General features: G+C 54.4%; 1 protein-coding gene across 1 annotated transcript; it reads right to left on the bottom strand.

Annotated features, from left to right (window-relative positions):
- Positions 1-20,222: 20,222 nt before the first annotated feature.
- On the bottom strand, positions 20,223-22,016 carry ZG16B (zymogen granule protein 16B). Its single transcript, XM_058568890.1, has 3 exons — positions 21,962-22,016; positions 21,637-21,742; positions 20,223-20,635 (listed from the first exon to the last, which is right to left on the bottom strand). Exons 1-3 carry the CDS (start codon positions 22,014-22,016, stop codon positions 20,299-20,301), a joined length of 498 nt encoding a protein of 165 aa, XP_058424873.1. The 3' UTR covers positions 20,223-20,298.
- Positions 22,017-22,538: the final 522 nt, after the last annotated feature.

Here is a 22,538-nt window from a genome sequence, read left to right as displayed (position 1 = left end):
CTGCCTCCATCCACACTTCTGTGTGCTTTTGAGCCACTGTTGGTCAGATCTTCTTTTGCTCGCAGCTAAATGCATTCCTAACTAATATACTTGCTTCAAACCTTCTGATTTAGAGTAGTTTTAGATTTATAGAAAACTTTCTGTTTTTTTTTTACAGAAAACTCTTTTTGTTATCACAGAAACAGTATGTCAGATTTCATCAGTACAATCATACTTAAATTATCCACATTATGAAGGCTTTGAGCACATATCTGCCCACAAGAATTTTAGATTTTCAAAGGGTGCCCCCATTAGTTTCAGGTGTCCCCAAGTTTTTATATCACTTCAAGAACAAGTCTTTTCTTTCTATCCTTTCCCTCTCGAAGTCTCCTAGTTGGTGTCGCTGCCCAGGAAGGCACCTGGAGGAGTTTTGCTGCTGCCCTGCTGATGGCACCCTCATGAGATCACCAGTCTCCACGCCAAGGGCACCATCTCCCCAAGCTCCCCAGACTGCCCAGGCAGTGGGGTTCCACAGGGAGGGGGAGAGAATGGCTTTTCCCAGCTCTGAGCTACACTTTGTCACCTACGCCCAGGTGGCTGTGCTCATAGTGTTACAAAGTTGCTCATGGAAATGTCCCCCTGGTGGGCCTATGGGTCTGATTTCCTGCCAGCAGCTGCTCAAACAACCACGCACGGGCAAACGGGACCAGTCAAGTTTTCAGGGGAGCAGCTGTCTTGATCCCTATCGAGGGGGAATAATGGCTCTCACAGCACAAAGTCTGCTTTGCCGGTTCTTCCTCATCTTCCCAACCTCTAAATGCTGGGTGCCCAGCTCAGTGCTGCAGCTTCTCCCCAGTGTCACCTACTTATACACACTCCCTGGATGACACCAGCTGGTTTTGTAGTTTATACGCCATCCATCCACGGTGACCCCAGAGCACGTGCCCCGTATGTCTACTCGACTACTCAACACCCCCAGGTAAATACTGTCTAGACATCCTGACCTTAACACTACCCAAAATGATTCCTGATATTTCCTCCCAAACCCGCTCCACTGGCTGAATTTCCTATCACGGCAAAGTCAAGAGTCCTTCCTTCCAGCTGCTCAGTTTGAAGAACTTAGAGCGCTGACACCACCAAGTGTTGGCGAGGATGCGGAGTGCCCGGAACTCTCCCACACAGCTGTGGCAGTGCGAAGGGGTGCAGCCCCTGCAGAGAACGGGCTCTTTCTTCTAAGTTTAACAGAAGCACAGCAACCCTACTCCTAAAATTTGTCCAAGAGAGAAGAAAACATCTTCACACAAAAACCCGTATGCAGATATTTGTAGCCGCTGTGTTCAGAATTGGCCAAAACTGGAAACAACCCAAACGCCCTCAACCAGTGAGCAGGTAAACCAACCGTGGTCCATCCATCAGTAGAGTTCTACTCAGCAACAAAAAAGAACAGACTACACACCATGACAAGTGCATTAACCCGAGTGCGGAAGGCCAGGCTCAGGAGGCTCCAAGCTGTGTGGTTCCGTTTATACGACATCGCGGGAAAGGCGAAACCGTAGGGACGGGGCAGAGCAAGGGTCGCCAGGGGCTGGGGTCGGGGAACGACTGACCACAAAGGGGCACGGGGGGGATTTTGTACTGATGGAACAGGCTCTGTGTCTTGATTGTGGTGGCGGGTACAGGACTGGATGCATTTATCAAAACTTACAGGACTATACACTAAAAATGGTGAATTTTGCCTCCATAAACCTGATTTAAAAAAACAACACAAAAATGTGGAGTCCTCCTTGACTCCTCTCTTTCTCTCATTCTCTAAATTCAAGTTGTCAGCAAATCCTGTTGATTCTAGTCTATCTTCAAAATATGTCCAAATCTGGCCCCTTCTTCCCGCACTGGCACAAGCAGCTCTGCTCTTTGTCCTGGATTTCTATAACAGCCTCCTAACTGGTCTCCCTGCTTCTGCTGTCGCCTCCACCAGTCTGTTCTCAGCACAGCAGCCAGAGTGGTTCTCTGAAAACCTCAGTCATAACACATGGCATTCTTCTATTCAAAACCTTCTGATGGCTCCTCATTTTACTCAGAGGAAATGAAGCCGTCTTTCTGGCCTCCCTCTCACCTCTCCCCTTCTTGTTCTCTGAGCTCCCCTCACCAGCTGCCCAGGTCGGGAACACACAGGTATGCTCCTGCCTCAGGGCCTTTGCACATGCAGTTTCCTCTTCCCCCGCATGACTTCGAGGCTCACTCCCTCACTTCCTACAGATTTCTGCTCAAATGTCACTGTGTCTCCATCCTGTTTACAAGAGCAGTGTTCCCTCCTCCCCTCTTGCCTCTTTCCTTGCTTTCTCTCATTGCAGGACATTTATTACTATTTAACATCCTCTGTATTTTACTTACTCTTTGTTTATCGTCCCCTCCCAAACACAAACAACAAAGGAAGCCTTTGTCCCTGTGTTTGTCATTTTCTGTCATTCCTGTTTAATCGACTCTCTTTCCCAAGAAATATTCTGGGTTATTAGGGGGTTAGACCTTCATTTTGTCCACCTGGGTATAGCCAGTGACCAGGGAAGGGGCCTGGCAGAGAGCAGGTGTTAATAAATATTTTGTGAGTGGTGGGAGTGAATACGAGCTGTTTCGGCAGTTTGGTGGACAATGTGGACGTATCTCTTTTGTTTCTCTGATTCGTCACTCAAGTATCACAGTCTCTCATTAGCAGAAGTCTGTTCTCTCTTGAGACCACCCCACCCTTTCCAGGGGTTATCCAAGAATCCTAGGGGTTTCTTCGGGCCGCAGGGACTGGTCCTACGGGAACCGGGGAGTCCCATCATTCCTTCAGTCTGGTTGGGTTGCTTGGCTCGAGGTCAAGTGGTGCTGCTGACGAGCACGGCCCCGCCCCGCAGATGCTGCCCATCTCGTCCTGGCCCCGCCCCGGGGTCTGCAGGCGGGAGCTGGGTGTCACGCTCACAGGCGCGTCGCCGGTGCCCAGAGCAGGGAGCTCGAGCGACTGTGTCCAAAGGGGTTTCCAGCCCCGGCCACTTGCTGTGTTGACCCTTAGGTACTTGTGTTGACCCTGGATCATTCGGGGAGAACTACCTGGGGTCCTTGGGGTTACTTTCTGCTAACGGACCCAGTTGGGACTGTCCCAGTTCATCAGAGAGACTCTAACAATATCAAACCTCGCTAAATTCCACTTCGTGACTGGTCTCCTGCCTGTGTTTAATTCTGTTATTAGGCGCTTCATTTACCATTTGGCTTTACTCCCATTTCTTGTTTTTCTCTCCTATTGGTGGATTTTGCGTTCAATCCTTTCTTCGCTTAAGGTTCCCCACCCATGAGTAACAGCTGTCAAGTTTCCTGCTCTGCGACGGTAGGGGCTCCAGGAAACACCGCTGGTCCTCACCTCTGCTGGCGCTGGTTGTCGCCCGGCCTCTGTATCGTGGTGTAGCCGAGAGACACTGGGTTTAGTCCACATGCCAGGAGGCAGAGCCATTTCACTGGGGACCCCATAAAAGCATAGACAGAGCTCTTTTTATTTTTTATTTTTCAGAGTTCCTTTTAGACTTGTTCTGTAGCCCTGTGCAAATAGCCTCGCAAATATCACCCAGATGTGCACATCAAGGGGTCTCAGGAAGTTCGGCTCAGGCTTTGCGGGTCCACAAACAATGACGATGGTGCTCACTGTGGTAATGTTAGCACAGCTAACGGGGCCCCTCCTGCGCCTCCAAGCAACACACATGGCCCCAGCGACCCACGGCCCCACTTGTGAGCCAAGAGGAGGCTGGCGTCCTCATGAATCTGACCTCACCATCTCACCTCCAGTTACAAAAGCAGTGCCTTGTGGTTTCAGGGACGTTAATCTGTATCTCTATCACTGGGCAACACAGGGTTATTTTCACTCTGGATTTTTGAAACCAATTAACGTTTTTTTTTCATTTTAATTTTTCAATGTATTTTTTTTTTTAAATAGGGGCAATGAAAATGCCTACAATACCATTATCACATTAAACAAAACTAACAATAATTCACTGATAACAGCAAATATAATCGGTGTTCCTATTTCCCAGACAATTCTATAATGTTTTACGGCGTGCTTGCTTGAACCAAGATATAAATTGTTAAAGGATCTTTTTTTAAAAGGTAAAATGACTCATACAAATATAAAATGAACACATGTCAATGTTTTTATTTAACTCATTAATTAATGAGGGAACTAGTAAGACATTACAACTGGTTCAAAGGAGACATCTATAGGCCGTCAGGAACGTTGAAATTAATCTGTTTGATAGATGCAGAACTTGCCTTTTCCACTGTGGGGGTGGGAAAGCCATTGAAGTTCCACAGGTTAAATTCATTTGCACTTCTGTGGACAATGGCGAATAAATGAAAAGCAATAAGATGTATTGGAGTACGTGAGGAAGCCATTTGGTTTAAAACTAATTCGGCCCGACCTTGTTTTTCTGGAAAGGCCTGACGTGGCCTGTTGAGCAGGCATTGTACATCTGCTTTAAACATTTACTACGTCCCAAAGACAAGAATGATGCCCTTAAAGATAGGGATGTAGCTTCCCCCCATGTCAGCGTTTCTTTAAGGATAAGCATCTCTTCCAAGAAACTGAGGATTAGTTACCGACCTGCTGTGCTCACCTTGTGACCAGTGACGTGCTGTGCCAGCCAAGCATCTCATGACTGTGGTAAAAGAGATATTCCTGTCATATCTGCTGTACACTTTTTGTTCCAAGATGGTATATACCCACTCTGTACACTCCGCTTCTTTGGAGAGCTTCCTTCCTTGGGGAGGGTTGTTCCACCTGGTCCTACGGTCCTCAAAGTTGGCTCAGGTAATAAACTCATCCCAGTTTTGATTTACAGACTGATTATAGATTATTTGTGTAGACAACAAGAATCGCTGGCAATACCATCAGTTGTCTACAATTTGCAGAGCCTGAATAGCTCACAGACAGGGCCCCCATCGCATCAGAAAACCGAGAAGGCATGCTAGACAGCCCACGGAGATGCCAGAGATGCTTCTGGCCCACCTCGGAGCCTTGCACAGTCTCCACTTACAAAGTAAAGCCGTACAAAGCACTGCAGGTGCTTGCTACAGCCCTCATGGCTCCGTCATTCTGTGAGCCCCCACTCCATCTCTTTTCTCTTCCCTTGTCGTTTTTGTTGAATAACTGGCCATTTGTTCTTTATTCCCACCGTCTGGATTTACTGATTAAATCTGTATCAATCTGCTCAGGCTGCTGACACAACAGGGTCTCCAGAGGGACCAGCGTCCTTGCCCAGGCCCTGTGGCCTCAGCAGAGGATGCACCCGGGCACCCAGGACACAGGAGTCCTCACACGCCAGTCCCTACCTCCCTCTCCCCAGGTGATCGGGTAAGCCCCCACTGGTCTGTCCCATCAAATATACGTGGATCCAGGTTGGGATTGTAAACTGGGGATTCAGCTGCACTCGGCCGTACTGGCCCAGTGTCTACACCCGCATGCCAACCTACACAGACTGGATTGGGAGAACCCGGGCTGAGTCTCACTCACGCACCACCGTGTCCCCCTCAGCGCCACTGCTGCTGTGCCGCCTTCCTCTTGCTTGGGGCCCTGTGAACCGTGAGTGCTGGAGTCCAGAGTCCCCTTCTGGTGGGGTTTTCAATTCAGGAGGCTTGGAGGTGACACACAAAGAATGAATCTCAAACGGGGCTTTGAAGGTGACATCTGGGAGGTGCTCGTGGGACCCAGGGAACAACACAACCCCACTGGCATCTCGAGTCCCAGAACTGCTGGCGCTTCCACTTAAGCCCCTCGAGGGACGCGCACTCTCCATTAAGACCCTTCATCCACGTGAACACCTGTAGTCAGGCCAGAAACGTACCAGCATATGGGGGAAGGAAGCGAAGCACAGAGAGGGGAAGTGACTTGCCCAAGGCCACAGAGCCACAAGGCCGGGAGCCAGGATCCCGAACAAGACCAGCTAGCACAGATCCCGTGCTCTTAACTACCTTGCCGTCTGCCGCAGGAATCCTGGCACCCCAGCCCGGGCCAGCACCAAAGGCAGACTCTGCCCGAGCTGGGAGATGGGCCCAGGCTTCCCCTGGGGCCACTGTCATTTTCCTCCAGGCTGGACCAGCCCCGCTCAAGTTGGATCCGGGACGGGATCTGGCAGCCAATTGTTTGTTACTGGTCAGCGATGAGCTCAGAACGCAGATTGACAATAAGAGTTTAGAAAACTTTTAGAGTAATTCCACAAGTGATTTTTAAATCAGCTTTGTGGAAGTATAATTTACCTGCAATAAATGGCACCCATTTTAAGAGTACGAGTTAGTGCCTTTGACAAATGCAGAGTCCGTGTTCCCACCAACACAATCGAGACGCAGGCCGTTTCAGTCACCCTCAGATTCTCTCCACAGTCCCTTGTCAATCCCCTTCCTAGTCAATCCCCTGTCCCACCTCCCAGTCCCCAAGCCACCACTGATCTGCCTTCTCTCTTTCCCAGAGTCTTACACAAATGGAGTCCAGCGTGTGGTCTCTTGTGCCCAGCTTCTTCCACGTGGACCTGATGTCTGTGGGACTCATCCATGTGGGGGCGTGTGTCAGTAGTTCGTTATTTTCTGTTGCCGGGTAGTATTCGGCCTGCGGATGGACCACGGTTCCTTCATCCATTCTCCTGCTGATGGACGTTTGGGTTGTTTCGGCTTTTTGGCTATGACCAACAAAGCTGCTATGGACATCCGTGTGCCAGTGTTTTGGTGGACATACACTTTCATTTTTGTCGAGTGAGCACCTAGGAGTGGAATGGCCGGGTCATAAGTTAGGTTATGTTTGACTTTGAAAGAAACCACCAACTCGTTTCCACAGGGGCCGCTCCATTTCACATCCCCATCCACAGCATGTGAAGGGTCCAGGTCTCCACATCCTCCCCAACACCGGTCATCGTCTGTCTTTGTGATTCGAGCCATCTTAGCGAGGGTGAAGTGGAATCTCTTTGAGGCTTTAATTTGCATTTGTCTATGACTAACGATGCTGAGTCTCTTCTCGTGGGTTTATTAGCCATTCACATGTCTTCTTTTGTATCTCTTCAGATCTTTGGCCAATTAAAAACTTTTGGTCTGATTATTGAGTTGTAAGACTTCTTTATTCTGGCTACAAATCCTTTGATAGTAATTCTATATTTGTTAAATCTATTTGTGTTATTATAAAAAACGTAGGTATATATTTTATGTCTTTGTCCCTCCCCCCCCATTCTTCTAGTAATTCATTTTTATCGTATTTTACAAAAGTATGTGTAACGGGCGGAATCGTGTCTCCCCTTCTCAAATTCATATGCTGACTTCCTGACCTCCAGCACCTCAGAGTGGGCCTGTATTTGGAGGTGGGGCCTGAGAGAAGTGATTAAGGTAAAATGAGGCTGTATGGGTGGGCCCTCATCCCACATGACTTCTTGTCCTTACAAGAAGAGGAAATTGGACACAGACATGCGCCGTGCACAGAGGGAAGACTGTGTGAGGACACGGGAGGAGACAGCCATCTGCAAGCCAAGGAGGGAGGCCTCAGGAGAAACGACCCCGCTGATCTAGATACCTTGATCTCAGACTTCCAGCCCCCAGAAGCATGAGAACATAAGTTTCGGTTGTTTAAGCCCCCAGTCTGTGGCACTTGTTATGGCAGCCTGAGCAGAGTAATTTGGTATCTGACCATAGTAGATGGGGAAAAATAGTCCCTCATCCCAGAAAGTTTATGAAGCCCTGCCCTGGGCACTGTGACCTGGCGTTTCTTCTGCACGTGTTCACAGTCGTGGTCACTGCATGCCCTGGCTTCTTTGGGATAGTCTTGGTGATGCCTGTCCTGATGTGGTTATTAATACTCCTGTAAGTGTGCCCAAAGTCAGACGATAAGTTATATAGTCACCCCAATAAGGACTCAGCTGACCCAAGGGCCCCCAGACTCTGGAAGCCCTGTGACTTTCAATCTCTGACCCCCTTGTGTGGTCGCATGGCTACCAACTGGCCATGTTAGCATTACCCAGCCCCGGCCAGCGTGCATCCACCACCCCCACCCTCCCTGCTGGCGATCAGGGTTGGTCTACAGGGGCCCTGGGCGCCCTCTCCAGCTTGGTGGCCAGCACCCTGTGGCAGGGTCTTAGAGACAAGGAGAAAGCCGTGCATGGCAGGGCTGGGGTGGTGCTTTCCCAGGGAGGCGCACATGTGGGAACTCGTACCCTGTCACGTACACTCCCAGCTACCTTCATGAGACAGGGTGGTTCTGCTTTTACTGCCGTCTGCCCACAGGGCTTGGGGGAGGACCACCCTCTCAGGCGGGCATGGGCCAGGGTCCAGGACCCACGCCCCTGGGGCTGAGCCTGTGTCCCCCATGACCTTCCCCTCCCTGGAGGTGGCTGTCTGGAACATTCCATGGAGGAGGGCCTCAAGGCCTGTCCAGGTTCAAAGCCAAGAACTCAGGACTGACTGGAGTTGTCAGCCCCGGGCTGGGGGAGAGGATGTAGGGGCAGTGGACAGCAGCCCTGCAGCCTCTGTCCTCCTAGGGGCCAGACGAGCCCGGGTAGCCTCTCAGTTACACCTGGGAGGAGACTGTGTGTGTCTGTGTGTGTAGGTCTGTGTGTGTGTCTGTGTGTATATGTCTCTGTGTGTGTCTGGGTGTGTACGTCTGTGTGTGTGTCTGTGTGTGTATATCTGTGTGTGTATGTCTGCGTGTGTGTCTGTGTGTGTATATGTGTGTGTGTCTGTATGTGTCTGTGTTCCTCAGAGCCGGCCCCCGGTTTCACAACCGTCCACCACACAAACTACTCAACTATGCGCCCCCCCTGCCCCCCCCCCCCCGCGGTTGCCTCCTGAGCCGCCTCCCCCTCCCCCAAGTCTCCTACTTCTGCCAATGGTGAGTTAGAAGGAATGAGTCTGAACTAACAAAAAAACCAAAGAAAGATATTCCATCCCAACTTGATTGCAACACAAACACAAGCCCCCTTTGTCTTCTCTTTCCCTGGCCCCTCCAGAGGTGGTGTTTGTAGAGGTTTTAGAAGACTGACAATTCTGCTTGTAAAACTCCACCCCCAGCCCCAGCTGATTGCAAAGGACAAAGGGGGTTTTCTTGGTGCCTTGGAGGGGAGGGGTGGGCAGGAGTGAGTCCTGGTGCCTGGGAGGCAGGGGGGCAGCTGTGGGTCCTGGTGCCTGGGAGGTGGGGGGGGCAGCTGTGTGTCCTGGTGCCTAGGAGGCAGTGGGGGATAGCTGTGGAGGGGGCACTGCACAGCTCCTCTCAGCGTCTAGCTGCCTGACCCATCCCGACCGGACTGCTGAACGTCTCTTAGGGGCACCCCGGATGGCTGGCCAGTCTGTGCACCCTGATTGGCCTCCGGCAGGCCCTGGGACTGGTAACACTGCCCAGGGACAGGTTAGGGGCCGGAAGTTGTGCAGTTCAGTGTTGTGTAAGGAGAAACGATTCCTGGCCAACACACAAGCATCCCTCCAGGGCTGAGCCAGCACTTGGAGAAGGAAGTGGTTATAATTCACTGAGATGTTCTGGAAGGCTGAAAGTCTGACTTCTGTCCAAAGGCCAGAATATTTGGTCAAAGATGAGGAGCAGGAACCAAGCGCAGGGTAAACAGTCCCTTCCTCAGCCTGGAGCCCTGGCCCAGGTCTTATTTCTGACCGTTTGTTGTGAGTCATTGAGAAGGAATCCACAGGGGCTGGAGGGCCCTGTGTGGGCTGAGTGCCCAGAGCAGTGGAGAGAAACCTGCAGGAAACCCTTGTGCTGTGCGAGTTTTGAAGTGGCTGGGCACTTGGGGTGCAGGGACATAGGAAAGGACATCTATCCCTCCATGATCGTGGGCACTGGGCCGACTCCTGAGGAGGGAGTGGCAGAGGGATTGTGGGATTCTGGTTTAAATTCCACAACTCACTGGGCGAATTACTTCGACTCTATCAGCCTGGGTTTCCTCATCTGTAAAAATGGGAAATTAATACCCACCGCACAGGTGTTCGTGAGGATTAAATGAGGTAAGAATTATGAAACCACCTAGCATCAGGCCTGGCCCCAGATAGGTGCACGGTGAATTCTGGTGTTCCTTCCATCCATCTGTCCGTCCATCCATCCTTCCATCCATCCATCCATCCATCCATCCATCCTTCCTTCCTTCCATCCATCCATCCATCCATCCATCCATCCATCCATCCGTCTATCCGTCCTTCCATCCATCCATCCGTCTATCCGTCCTTCCATCCATCCTTCCATCCGTCCATCCTTCCATCCGTCCTTCCATCTATCCATCCATCCACCCTTCCGTCCATCCTTCCATCCGTCCGTCCTTCCATCCGTCCTTCCATCCATCTGTCCTTCCATCCATCCATCCATCCTTCCATCCATCCATCCATCCATCCTTCCATCCATCCATCCTTCCATCCGTCCTTCCATCCATCCGTCCTTCCATCCATCCGTCCTTCCATCCATCCATCCACCCATCCATCCATCCATCCTTCCATCCATCCTTCCGTCCTTCCATCCATCCATCCACCCATCCATCCATCCATCCTTCCGTCCTTCCATCCATCCGTCCTTCTATCTGTCCTTCCATCCATCTGTCCTTCCATCCATCCTTCCATCCATCCATCCATCCATCCATCCATCCATCCATCCTTCCACCCATCCATCCTTCCACCCATCCATCCATCCATCCTGCCTTCCATCCACCCATCCACCCCCTCATTCCAGGAAGAAGATCCAAGTCACAGGAGATTTACTAGCAGACACACATAGAAGACTTCGGCAGAAACCAGTTTCCACAAGCGGCCCCTGGGAACCAGTCCCTTTAACCACAGAATTTCTCATTATTGTCTAAACCTGTTTGCTCTTCCCCCTCCCCCAGCCCTCTCAGTCCTAGGCTGCAAACAGGGTCCTCTGGAAACACTGAGGTCTGGTTACTCTAGTCTCTTCTTTCAAGTTTCAAGTTGCCCTGGGCAACTTTTCTTTCCTCTTGTCCTCAGAGACATTCTTTCTTCCCTAAAACCAACTTCAATGGCTGGATATCCTATTTATCAAACTTAAACCCCTTTGTATGTCTAAATGCATTTAAAATACTGGGAGTAGACACTTTGAAATGTCGACATTGAGTGCCCCAGAAGAAGTCATGGGGCTTCTTATCAATTTTGACATATTTCCTAATTTCTTCAGTAGGCACGTATGACTTTCATAATGGGAAAAAAAATATTTAAAAATTACATTTCATAAAAGGGTGGATTTCAATTTCCATTCCCTCTCTCCCTGCAGCCAAAATGTCTTTTCCTGTTTTGACAACTTTGGAACATCTGAAATGTTTTTAGTCCGTTCATTGAAGGACCTTTACATCGAGGTAGCAGGGACATTTCAGACTTCAACTGAGAAAACGAAGACCTCAGAGAAAATCCATCTTCTGCTTAACGAGAGACAGCCCTGCCCATAACCCACCAGTATGCCTTTCCCTGTGGTCTCTGTGAGGCCCAGGGGGGAGGAGATGGAGCCTGGAAGTGGGAAGGAGCCCTCTTTTGCTGTCTTGTCGGTGACTCATTTAGATCCTCTTTTCACCTGATGCCCCAGGATAACAGCCAGAAGAAGGAGTTCAGTATAAAAGATTAAACAGCGGGGCAAAGGTTTGGGCTGAGACGTCATGAAGGAAGATGTTTGACTGGGCAGTGGGCACACAAAAAGATGTTCATGTTTAGTTACAGGATGTCCCAAACGTCAAAGATTGACAGTGCCAAGTGTTGACAAGGATGTGCCGCAACTGGAATGCTTGTACCTCGCTGGGGGAGTGCAAAATGGCACAACCACTTGGAAAGCTGTTTGGCAGTTTCTTATAAACTTAAACACACACTTATCATATGAGTCATCAATTCCTCCCCTAGATATTTACCCAGGAGGAGTGAAAACATAGGTCTACGCAGAGATTCACGCACAAACGTTCAGAGAAGCTTTATTCATAACGGCCTCAAACAACCCAAATGTTCGTCAGCTGGCAAATGGGCAGATAAAATGAAGTATAAAGAAAAGGAAACACTACTCAGCAATACAAAGGAACAAACTACTGAAAAACAGATAATATTGATGAACCTCAGAATCATCGCCTCCAAAGAAAGAAGCCAGACACAAAAGGACACATGTCATGTGACTTCCTTCATATGAAACTTCACAAAAGGCAAAACTAATGCCCAGTGACCAAAAGCAGAGCAGCGATTGCCTGGAACTGAGCTGGGAGGGGCCTGAGCGCCAAGAGGTGTGGGGGACCTTTGTGGGGGTGACAGAAACTTTCTACATTTTGAGCACGGTGGTACTTACGTGGGTGTGTACATTTGTCAAAACTCATCACATGGTACTGTCAACATAGCGGCATTTTACTGTATGGACATCATGCCTCAGTACGGCTGACTGAGAAAACACAACAGGAAAACTCGGGGAGAAAACAGTTGAAGGTCAAAACTCCGTAGAGAGTTGCAGGCCCTAACTTTAGAAGAAGCAGACAAAACCGTAAGGACCCGTGGGCAGACAAGATAGCACAAAATAGAAAAGACCTGCATGCAAAAACATGCTTGAGCCAGCCCTGATGGCCTAGAGGCTAAAGTTCGGCGGGTTCCATTTCGGCAGCCTGGGTTCAGTTCCCAGGCGCAGAACCACACCTCTCATCTGCCAGTTGCCATGCTGTGGCAGCTGCCAGAAGGACCTACAACTAGAATGTGCAACCATGTACCAGGGCTTTGGGGAGGGAAAAAAAGGAAGATTGGCAACAGATGGTTAGCTCAGGGCCAATCCTTCCCTACAAAACACAAAACAAAACAAAACAAAAACCATGGATTAAGTGTATTCAATGAAAAAAAAAAACCTGTTTAAAGTCATAAAATATCCAGAGTGACTGCCTAACGGAGATGGGGGACAGGGTTTCCGTTGGGTGATGGAAAGATCTGGAGCTGATGGTGGTGACATTGCACAACGTTGTGAATGGACTTGATGTCACTGAATTGTACACTTTAAAATGGTAAAAAATGGTAAATTTTATGTTATGAGTATCCTATTCGCTATACAAATATTTGCTGGGGCCGGCCTGGTGGCACAGCAGTTAAGCGCTCGAGCTCTGCTTCAGCGGCCCGGGGTTTGCAGGTTCAGATCCCAGGCATGCACCAACGCACCACTTGTCAGGCCATGCTGTGGCGGTGTCCCATATAAAGTAGAGGAAGATGGGCATGGATGTTAGCCCAGGGCCAATCTTCCTCAGCAAAAAAAAGAGGAGGCTTGGCATCGGATGTTAGCTCAGGGCTGATCTTCCTCGCCAAAAAAAAAAAATTTGTCAACCTCTTACAAAATGTGAATTGATGTGGAAAATATCTCAGAACCCCTCCTTGGCTGGAAACCCCAGAGAGATGGGGAGCAGGACCAGAGGGGGAGGAGCTCAGAGAAATACTCCAGGCCCAAAGGCATGACGGGAGGTGGAGGATGGTGGGGCACAGACCACCGGCTCTAAGGTTTGGAGCTCTGGGGAGATGGACCCCACTGTGGTAGCCCCAGCAGACTCACATGAGGTGAGAGGGAGAGGTGGCCCCTCAGGAAGGTGGGTGCAGGGCAGACCAAAGCTACCTGTCCGTGGTTCTCACCGTGGCCTACTGAAGTTTGGGGCCAGAGAATTCCTTGCTGGGTCTTTGTTGGGGGCTGTCCCCTCATCGCAGGATGTTGAGCAGCATCTCTGCCTCTACCCACCAGATGCCAGAAGCACTTGTCCAGTCGTGACCACCCAAATGTCTCCAGACACCACCATGCACCCTGGGCGCAGCATGAACCCCAGTTAAGAACCACTGCTCTACACCAAGGGGGTGGTCCCACGCTTGGGAGAATCTGCGGCTCCCTCAACAAATCCCAGGTCCCCACAATGGAGAGTCTCCCCAGGGTCAGCATCCAGCCCTGCCCTCACCCCGCCCAGCCTGGAGGAGCTGGCCCGCCCCTAAAGGACAGCAATAGACCTTCTCACCCAATCCACCTCCGTCAACGGAGAAATCCCTCTGAGGAGGCAGGTCTCTCCAGCCTCCTGATGGCGACGAGGCCCGGAAACGTTGTGGGGGGTCCTTGCTGAGGACGCTGACCTGAGGCCCGTGGGACAAGGTGGCCCTGGGTTTGGCTCCCTCGTGTGTGGACACAGGCGCCAGGCTCCACACGGGCCGTGGGGCGGGTGTGCCTGCAGGGACCCCTGCTCCCCCTCTATGTGCAAGACCCGAGCCTGTACTTCCCCTCCTCGGGCCCCCGTTTGCTCGTCTGTACAACGGGGCGAGAATCACCTGCTCTTAGTTTGCTGTAGGATCAGACGACACGGCTGCCCCGGCTGCCGGCCCGTGACCGGCACACGGTGGTAATAAAGGAGACCCATGCCTCCTGGCCCCCAGGGAAGCCCCTGGACTCCCAGGCAGACCTGCTTCCCCAGCCCTCCCTCCTCCCAGGGAGCCACCTTGGGGAGGCAGATGGAGGGAACCCAAAAGGGCAGCAAAACCCACGCAGGAGCTTTCCCAGCCTCAGGCTTGGCCCAGGGAAGCGGCAGCCCTTTGTCTGCCCCTTCAAGGTGCCCTTTCCCCAGTGCTGGTGCTGAGGGCTTAGCAGGCTGGCAGTTCCTCTGCAAGGTGTTCCTTCCCTCTCCCAGCCCGCATCACAGCAGCCTGTGAGCAGGGTCTCCCAGGCTTTGGGGGCAGGAGGCCCCCACCCCACCATGTTTCGGGGTCCCTGCCCCTTCCTCTCAGCTAGGAGTGCTGGGGGGCTGTGGGCTCAGGTGAGCTCCCCGCATGTCCCAAGGAAACGGAGGGGGTGGTCTGTCCTCCCATGTGGTGTCCCTGGGCAGGCGTGTTGATTGACCTGAGCTGTGCACATGGCCATTACCTGGAGGACGTTTGAGAGAACCAGGGACAGGGAAGGGGGTGGAAGTTGGCTGGGGAGGGACAGAGGACCCCAGGGCGCTCGGATCCCGGCAGGGGGCGTCCCTCCTCTGGCATCTCCTGCAGGCGCAAGCCTTGGATGCTGTTTCTCATTAAGCCCTTGAAGCCTGTAAGAACAGAAGTTTCCCCTCATGCAGCCTCCAGGGGCCACAAGACCCCTCACCACGACCTCTCCTCCCAGAGACTCCTCTGAAGTTTTCTCCACGTCCTGTCCCTCCTCACCCAAAGACACCAGTACCCGGGCGCAGCCTGGAAGCCACATTGCTGGTGCTGGCCCTCCTGCTCCTCTCTGGTCCTGCCTGCAGCACCCAGGGTAAGACTGGCCCCTCCCAGGCCTTGCCCAGCATGCAGCCCTGGCCTCCACACCTGCCCGATGCAAAGCTGGACCAGACGCTTGCAGATGCGGGCACGGGCCCTGGGACTGTGCTGCCGCCCCACCTACTGCTCCTGCTCTCCTGATACACACTGTCCTCCAGGTGCAGGGCCCAGGTGGCTCCTACTTCTACATCAGGGGGAGATCCAGGCCATCTGGATCTCGTGGGGATAACGGGCCTCATCAAGGGGTGAGTAAGACTCGGGGCCCTGGGTTGTGACCCCAAATGGTCCCCGAATGTGCAGACTCTGCGCTGTGTCTCTGAGGTCGGTTTCAAACCACCAGAGGCTCTGGAGCAGGCCCTGCCCTCCCACCTCTGCTTCCTCCCGACCTCACCCCGCCCAACCTCCAGCTCACACTCCCTGGCCTGACCTGAGTGTCCCAGGCAGGGCCAGCATGCTGGAGGGAGAAGCGAATGACACAGGCTGGTAGCGGGGTGGGGGGAGGGCAAGTCCTGAACAAGGCTGGTGAAAAGGGCTTGAAGTTCCCCAAGGACCATCCCCACGGGTCTCAGGATAGGAACATCTGGAGGATCCTCTCTCAGGGGTTTTTCTGGCTGCCTTAGGGCCCCTGGGTAGTAAGCGGCAGAAACTCACTCAGGCTAGGAAACCTCCGTGTGTCTCCCCCGGGTTCGTCCCCTGCAGTTCTGTCCCCCCCACTGCTCCTTTGCTCTGTCCTGCCAGGGCCGGTCTCCCCTGACAGGCCCGATCCTGACCTGGCCCACCAGCTTCTGCCCCCTGGGGCCTCTCCTCCCACAGCGCCCGAGGGTTCGTGGGGTGGGGTTGCCAAATTCAGCAACTAAAAATACAGTACACCTGGTTAAATGTGAATATCAGACACACACCAATATTTCTTAGTATAAGTATGCCTCCTGCAGTATTTGGGGTATACTTCTACTAAAAAAAATCAGTATTTGGGACATAGTTATACATTTTAACAATGCAATGTTTGGTATATACTTATACTAAAAAATTATTTGCTGTTTCTCTGAAATTCAAATTTAACTGAGTGTCCCGCATTTTATCTTGCAGCCTGCTTGGGGTGTGTCTTGGAATGTTCGAGCAGGAATCAGCTGGCTCTGGAGTGTGCTAGAGCCCGCCTGCATCCATCAGGCCGACTCTCCATCTCTTTCCTGCTGTTCTTGGGCCACCAGTGTTCCTCTCCCACTCAGGGGACACGGCTGCCCCACGACTCCCTACTCACACGTGACCACACCAGGCACACGCAGAGCCGGAGGTGCCCATCTCTGGCCCTGAGAATGAGGGGCCCAGCTTGGGTCAAGGTCCACCTTGGTCCACTGGGCTTAGGCGAGGGGGGAGGGTCTCAGTGTCGCGGCTTCCGGCTGACTCCAGGTGGACTAGGGGAGGGGCCCAGAGAGGGGCAGTGTGAGCATGGCAGACCCTGGGGAAGATGCAGCCCCAGGAGGAGGGCCACAGGGGGACAGCTGCCCCATCCTCCGTGAGAATCTTTTCCCACCAGTGCAGCAGGAGGTCACTGCCCACAGCACCCTCGGCTGCGGGCTCTGCCCCAGCCAGCTCACAGCTGTCCCCCTGGCCACTAGGACACACGGGGACAGAGTCAGAGGCCACCAGGGGACCCAGAGTCTGACCGCACCTGCAGCCAGACTCCTTGGGGACTGAGGTGGAGGGTGCTGTCTCAAAGAGGTCGTTGCCTCTTTTTAGAGGGAGTGGCTGTGACCGCTGGTCTGAGGACAGGTGACAAAGCCCTCCCTGGGAGACCTAAGGGCGCCTTATGAATCGGAAGAAGTCCCGGCGGGGCAGCCCCAGGGCTGGAGAGCTGACACATAAGGGAAAGAACTGGCCACTTCCGGCGTTAAGCGAGCTGTCAGTCCAGCGCAGACACTGGCTAGACGGCAGGAAGGACTTCCTAGCCCCGGCCGGCAGAGCTGGGAGGCGGGATGGAGCGGAGGCGTCGGGCAGGCGGGGGCCGGCCGCTGAGTGCGCCTCCCTCCCAGACTCCAGCTGAGGTTTGGGCCTCCCTGGAGCCCGCGGTACGGAGCCCCCGGGGGCCGCGCTCAGGAGTTGCTGCTGTGGATGGGCGAGCGCATCACCGCGGAGGCCGGGAGCGCGCGCCTGTATCCAGCACCTGCGCTGGACCACCAGCAGGGGGCGCGAGGCCGCGTTCGGGCGCCCCGCGGGCCAGGGGTTCAGCGCCCAGCCTCCGGCCGCCGGGCAGCAGCTGCCGTCCGCGAACGGCCGGCACGGGTCTTCTGCGTCTCGGGCATTGGCTTCAAGTGGGGACTTGCCTCGGAGCAGCCGTCCCCCGGGGGCCCGCCGCGGTGACCGCGGAGCCGGCGACCCGCGCGGGGAAGGAGGTCTCAGCGGGTCGTCTGCGGCGCCCGGGGCGGCCCTGCGCTGGTCTGAGCGGGTCCCGGGTCCCAGGGCTCCGCCTCCTCCAGCCAGGTGTGCTCACCCAGCGGCGAGGCCCAGAGACCAGGGGACCCAGGGCTGATGACGACCAGCAAGGCCAGAGCGACCCTGAATGCCCTACCGTGTTGAATAAAAGTTCTGCACACACAGGAGCCAGCGTGGTCCGTGTCACCCAGGGGAGCGGGCCCGGGCGCCCCCAGCTCACGCGTCCCCTGTTCTGGTCCCCGGCCGTGCACTAGGCAAGGATCGCATCGTGAGGGCTGACGCCCTGAGAACAGCTGCAGCGTCTCCACCACCACCTGTCTCCGTGGTCCCTGGAAGGCCGCACTGAGGATGCGCTCAGTGTTTGCCTGGGAGCCATGAAGGAATTCCCAAGAACTGTGTCACAGGTAAGGATCCACTGGACCAGGGAGCGTGCTTCGCCGTTAGTCTGCACAACAGCCCCTGAGCTGGGGCCGTGCTCCCCGCCTCTTCTCCCCCCTTCCCCTCCCCCCCCCTTCCCGCTCTCCTCTCCCTCCTCCTCTCATCCCATCACATCCTGTCACAAGGGAGTGCCGGCTGTGGGGAGCAGTGCTGTCACTCAAGTCAACATTGTCCATTTCTGACCATCCTTGTTGCCACCCCAAGAGGCACTGGGAGGCAGGGTCCCCCTGGCATCTGCCAGCCCCAAGAAAGGTGGGCACCTGGAAAAGCAGTCAAGAATCTCTAGTACTGCAAACAGATTTCCGTTGTAGGAAGCCAGGGGCAGGCAATGAATTATGCAGCAGACTCGGCCCTGGGCGTCCCAGAGCAGCTGGGAAGGTGGGATGAAGGCCCCTGTCCACCCCCGGGCTTCTCCCCCACGCAGGGAGAAAGGAGCAGCCTGCAGAGCAGCCTCAGATGCTGGTCAAATGTTTCCCACCTGCGTGCCTTCTCCAAACAGCTGTGCTTTTTAGTGACCCGTGAGAAGGCAAGTCTGAAAACACCCTAATTTTGAAGGAGGAAGATGAGCGTAAATTTCAGGATATCTGGACAACTGAACTGTAACTGATATAAGGTGGCAGGCGCTGTGGATGGGGTGTACCAGGTCACATGGGTACTTGAAGGAAATGGGAAATTTCCAGTAGGAGACAATGAAAATGAAGAGGTAATTTTTTCCCCATCCAAGTTCATGGATTCCCTGAAATGTTCCCACATACTCCAGGTTAAGAACCACGAATGGCTCTCAACCAGCATTTAAAATGAAAATGAAAGTAGAGAGGAGAAAAATGTCAGCGTGTCTCTCACACAGAAAGAAGAGGATTGGTTGGGAAATCTTGGCCTGGGTCTGGGGTTCGGAGCCCAGACTTTGCAGCCAGATCACGTCACGGTCAACCCCAACTCTGCCACTTCCTGCTGTGTGACCTAGGCCAAGCCACTGTGCTCCCAGTGCCTCAGTTTTCCCCTTTTGCACGTGGGGATGCTGGCAGTCCTGTCCTCACGGGGCTGCTGTGAGCAGGGAGTGCAGGGGGACAGGCTGGCACTTGGCACGATCACTGAGTGTTTGCTGTGGCAGTTCCCTGGACGTGTGCGTGCTCCGTGTCACAGCACGGAGGGTGTTTCTTCCTGCGGGGCCTGGTCCGATGTTAGGAAGCCTGGTCCCTGAAGGACTCGGGGACTTGGACCCTGGCCAGTGCTCCTGGGCGATTCCAGCTTTGGGATGGGGGATACAGAGAACGTGCAAGGTCTGGGGCTGCATGAGTTCCCTGCTGCTTCTCTAACAAATTCCCGCACCTGGACGGGCGCGGACCATGGCTATCTCTGGCTCTTGCCTGTCTTGACCCCTCCCCGGGAATGCCCTCCTCCCCTTGTCTCCCCCTGGCCAGTTCTCCCTCAGCCTTTAGGACTTACTCAGACATTGCCTCCTCCAGGAAGGCTTCCCTGGAGCACAGCCCACCACCCCACCTCTGGGCAGGTGCCTATGCACAATACCCTGTGTGTGTCCCCATCACTGCAGATGCCACAACCAACTGTCACCATCTGCTTCTGCATCTGTCCCCCAGGGGTGCCCTTTAGCTGGACACCTCATCTTATTTACACCCTCAGTGCCCAGGAAAGCCTGGTGTGGGTGAGGCCTTGGCAAATGTGTGCTTAGTGGAGGAGTGGCTGACTGACTGAATGAATGAATGAGTGGCTTCCCTGAGGCCCTTTGCACACTCCAGGAAGCCTGGAACTGAGGCTGGGCCAGCAGAGGCCAGCTGGATGGGCTTGGGGTGGGGAGTGGGGGCGGGGCATCCTCGGAGCCTGGAATCCTCAAAGACTGTGGGATCAGCGCAGGGTCTGCACGTGCAGGTCCCACATCCTTGGCAGAATCATGGAGGCCTGGGGTGTCAGAGCCACCTCCCGCCTCATCCTGCGCCTCGGATCCCTGAGCCCCGCACTGGAGCCACATCCTACACTTGCTCAGAAGGCTTTGGTTGTACTCAGACCCAAGGACAACGCCTGGAGGCACGCTTCCTGCAGAAGCTTTGTTTATTGGTGCATTCCAATTCAGGGTATAGACAGGATACCCCAGTGCCGCCAGCCCACCAGCAGCCGGACGGCCTCAGCCAGGTGACCGGTGACCCATCCCTGGGAACCCAGGAGCACTCATTTCTCTGGCTATCCGGTGGCATTTGTTGGTACAGTGGTCAGCTCCACTCGAGGATCATCCCACTGAAAGCCGATGCCTGTCATGCCGAGGAGCCTACACTGGCCAAAGATTCCCGTGAGCACCTTCCAGCCCTGGGTGGGGTAGGCAGAGAAGGTGTTGCCATTTTCCTGCCCAAATGAGGCCCAGCGCCCTTGGTCGGTGTATAGGACCAGGTACCGGAGGTAACTCTTGTGTGAGCCATAGACCGCTATAATGTGTTCGCCCGGCCGCAGGATGAATTCCTGGGTCGTTCCACCTGAGGCACAATGTCTTTCGCTCCAGGAGGATCCAAATCTCACCTGGATACTGGGAGAAGGGGGGAGCTGTGAACGACCGGGAGCCAGGGTGACTCACCAGTCCCTAGGTCCTCTGTACCCCCCCACCCCTCCCCGGCCACAGGCAGGGAGAGCAGGGCTGTCACTGCAGTGTGAGTCCCTGAGATAGGAATCTGGGTCCCTGACACAGACACGCTGGTCTCAAAGCCCTGCTCTGCTGCCTTGGGGATCTGTGATCTTGGGCTCGTTACTCAGCCTCTCTGGGCCTCAGTTTCCTCATCTGCCAAGTGGGAGTGATTGTTGGAGCAGACATAGACCACCCGTAAGGAGAACTCAGCCCAGTGCCCAGTCACCTGGACCCTCAGAAGGTGTCAGCCTCTGTCATCGCTCAGAGCGCAGAGCTGTCCCCAAGCCCAGCTTGGACTTTCAGAGCTGGAGTCTCGCTGACCAAGTCACAGGCCTGAGAAGCAGGTGACTTCCACACTCCCGTGGGGGAGTCCCTCTGCTCTGTCCATCTGGCCTTCTCTGTGTCCTTCTCCCACTTTGGTGCCTCTCCCATAGCCTCCCCCTCCTCGCCTCACCCTGCCCACACTCTGTCCCTTTTGCTGCTGGCTGCTCTGCCCCATTCCCTCTCCCAGGGCCCCTGGACCCCGTCAGTGCAGAGCAAAGATATGCCCCAGGCCTTGAGCAGGACACCACCCCAACATTAGGGGAGCGGCCCTGGGCTTTCTGCCTCCACACACTTCTGGTGACTTGTGTTCAGTCTGGGCTCCACTCTGACCCTCACTTGCTTTCCTCTCTGACCTAACCTGGACTGTAAGGACTGGTGTGGGAGAGGAAGCCGCTGAGGAAAGGGACAAAGGGAAAGGTGACGGCTGGTGGCTCCAGGACTCCAAGGACCTGACTGGCCTCCAAGAGTCACCAGGACCCAGCGAGAATGTTGGGAGAAGAGGCGCTGGGCCCCTCCCACGTTCCTGAGACTTGGAAGGAGGGGGACACAGCCGTAGAGCTCATGGCCCGGCTCCTCCTCACCTCTTAAACAGCCCGAATACACCTACAGACACCCGGATCCCGGTGACATCGTTGTCGTAGTCTGGAGAGGTGCTGAAGTACTCGCCTCCTCCGGACCCGTACATCTCTAGATGAGGAAGGAAACAGGCGGGGAGAGAAAAACCGCACGGTGACATGTAGGTTGTCTGTGCCCTGAACTGGACGCAGCCCCTCCAGGCAGATGGGAAGTCCTGAGACTAGAGTTAGTCTGCGACAGGGCTGGGCCCAGACCCCTGGGCTCCGGGATGGAGGGGGAAGGGTGGCCGCCAGGGGAGTGGGCAGGAGGGAGCAGACTAGCCAGACTTACGCCCTGCCCAGCAGGTGGTGCTCCCCAGGAGGGCGAGGGTCAGCCACAGCAGCATGGCTTCTGGCTGGAGAGTCCCAAGGCTCCTGCAGAGAAGAGGACAGGCCCCCGACTCTCAGAGGGGGACCCCGTGCAAATCACCGGCCCCATCCGAGGGAGGGATCCCCCTTACCTGAACAGGAGAGTCTATGGCCCAGTCCTGGCACCGGGCGGTCTTGTTGTGCCTGGGCGCCCTCTGCCCAGCCCTTTATAACCTCGTGGGCCCTGTAGGCCCCCATCCAGAAGGAAGGAGCATGAGGCCACTGGGGTGCAGGAAGGAGCTGGGAGGTGAGGACTCTTCCTGGGGGAATCCCCAGGGCCATCCTGGGGGAGGCTCCCGGACGTGCTGTGTTTGTTGTCTTGGCCCCGTGGCCTACACAAACAAGAAGGGACAGTGAAGACATTTTGCTGTCACCTCTGGCTCTCTCTCCTCAGCACCTGGACTAGATCGTGACCTGAGAGGTGGGGGCGGTTTGCTGAGAGCCCTTCCCAGCTTGGCCAGACAGGTCAACCCCCTGGGGGGCGCAGGTGGGATGCCCAC

Source organism: Diceros bicornis, chromosome 26 (assembly GCF_020826845.1).
Source record: "Diceros bicornis minor isolate mBicDic1 chromosome 26, mDicBic1.mat.cur, whole genome shotgun sequence".
In the NCBI taxonomy this organism is placed as follows: domain Eukaryota; kingdom Metazoa; phylum Chordata; class Mammalia; order Perissodactyla; family Rhinocerotidae; genus Diceros; species Diceros bicornis.
Note: the sequence above shows the minus strand (reverse complement) of the source record. Positions and strands in the feature narration are given on the sequence as shown.

Coding starts and splice junctions, on each gene's coding strand:
- ZG16B (XM_058568890.1), bottom strand. CDS start 22,016: ATGCTGCTGTGGCTGACCCTCGCCCTCCTGGGGAGCACCACCTGCTGG. Junction 21,743..21,961: donor CACCACCTGCTGGGCAGGGC/GTAAGTCTGGCT, acceptor TTCCTCATCTAG/AGATGTACGGGTCCGGAGGA. Junction 20,636..21,636: donor GTATTCGGGCTGTTTAAGAG/GTGAGGAGGAGC, acceptor CCCTTCTCCCAG/TATCCAGGTGAGATTTGGAT.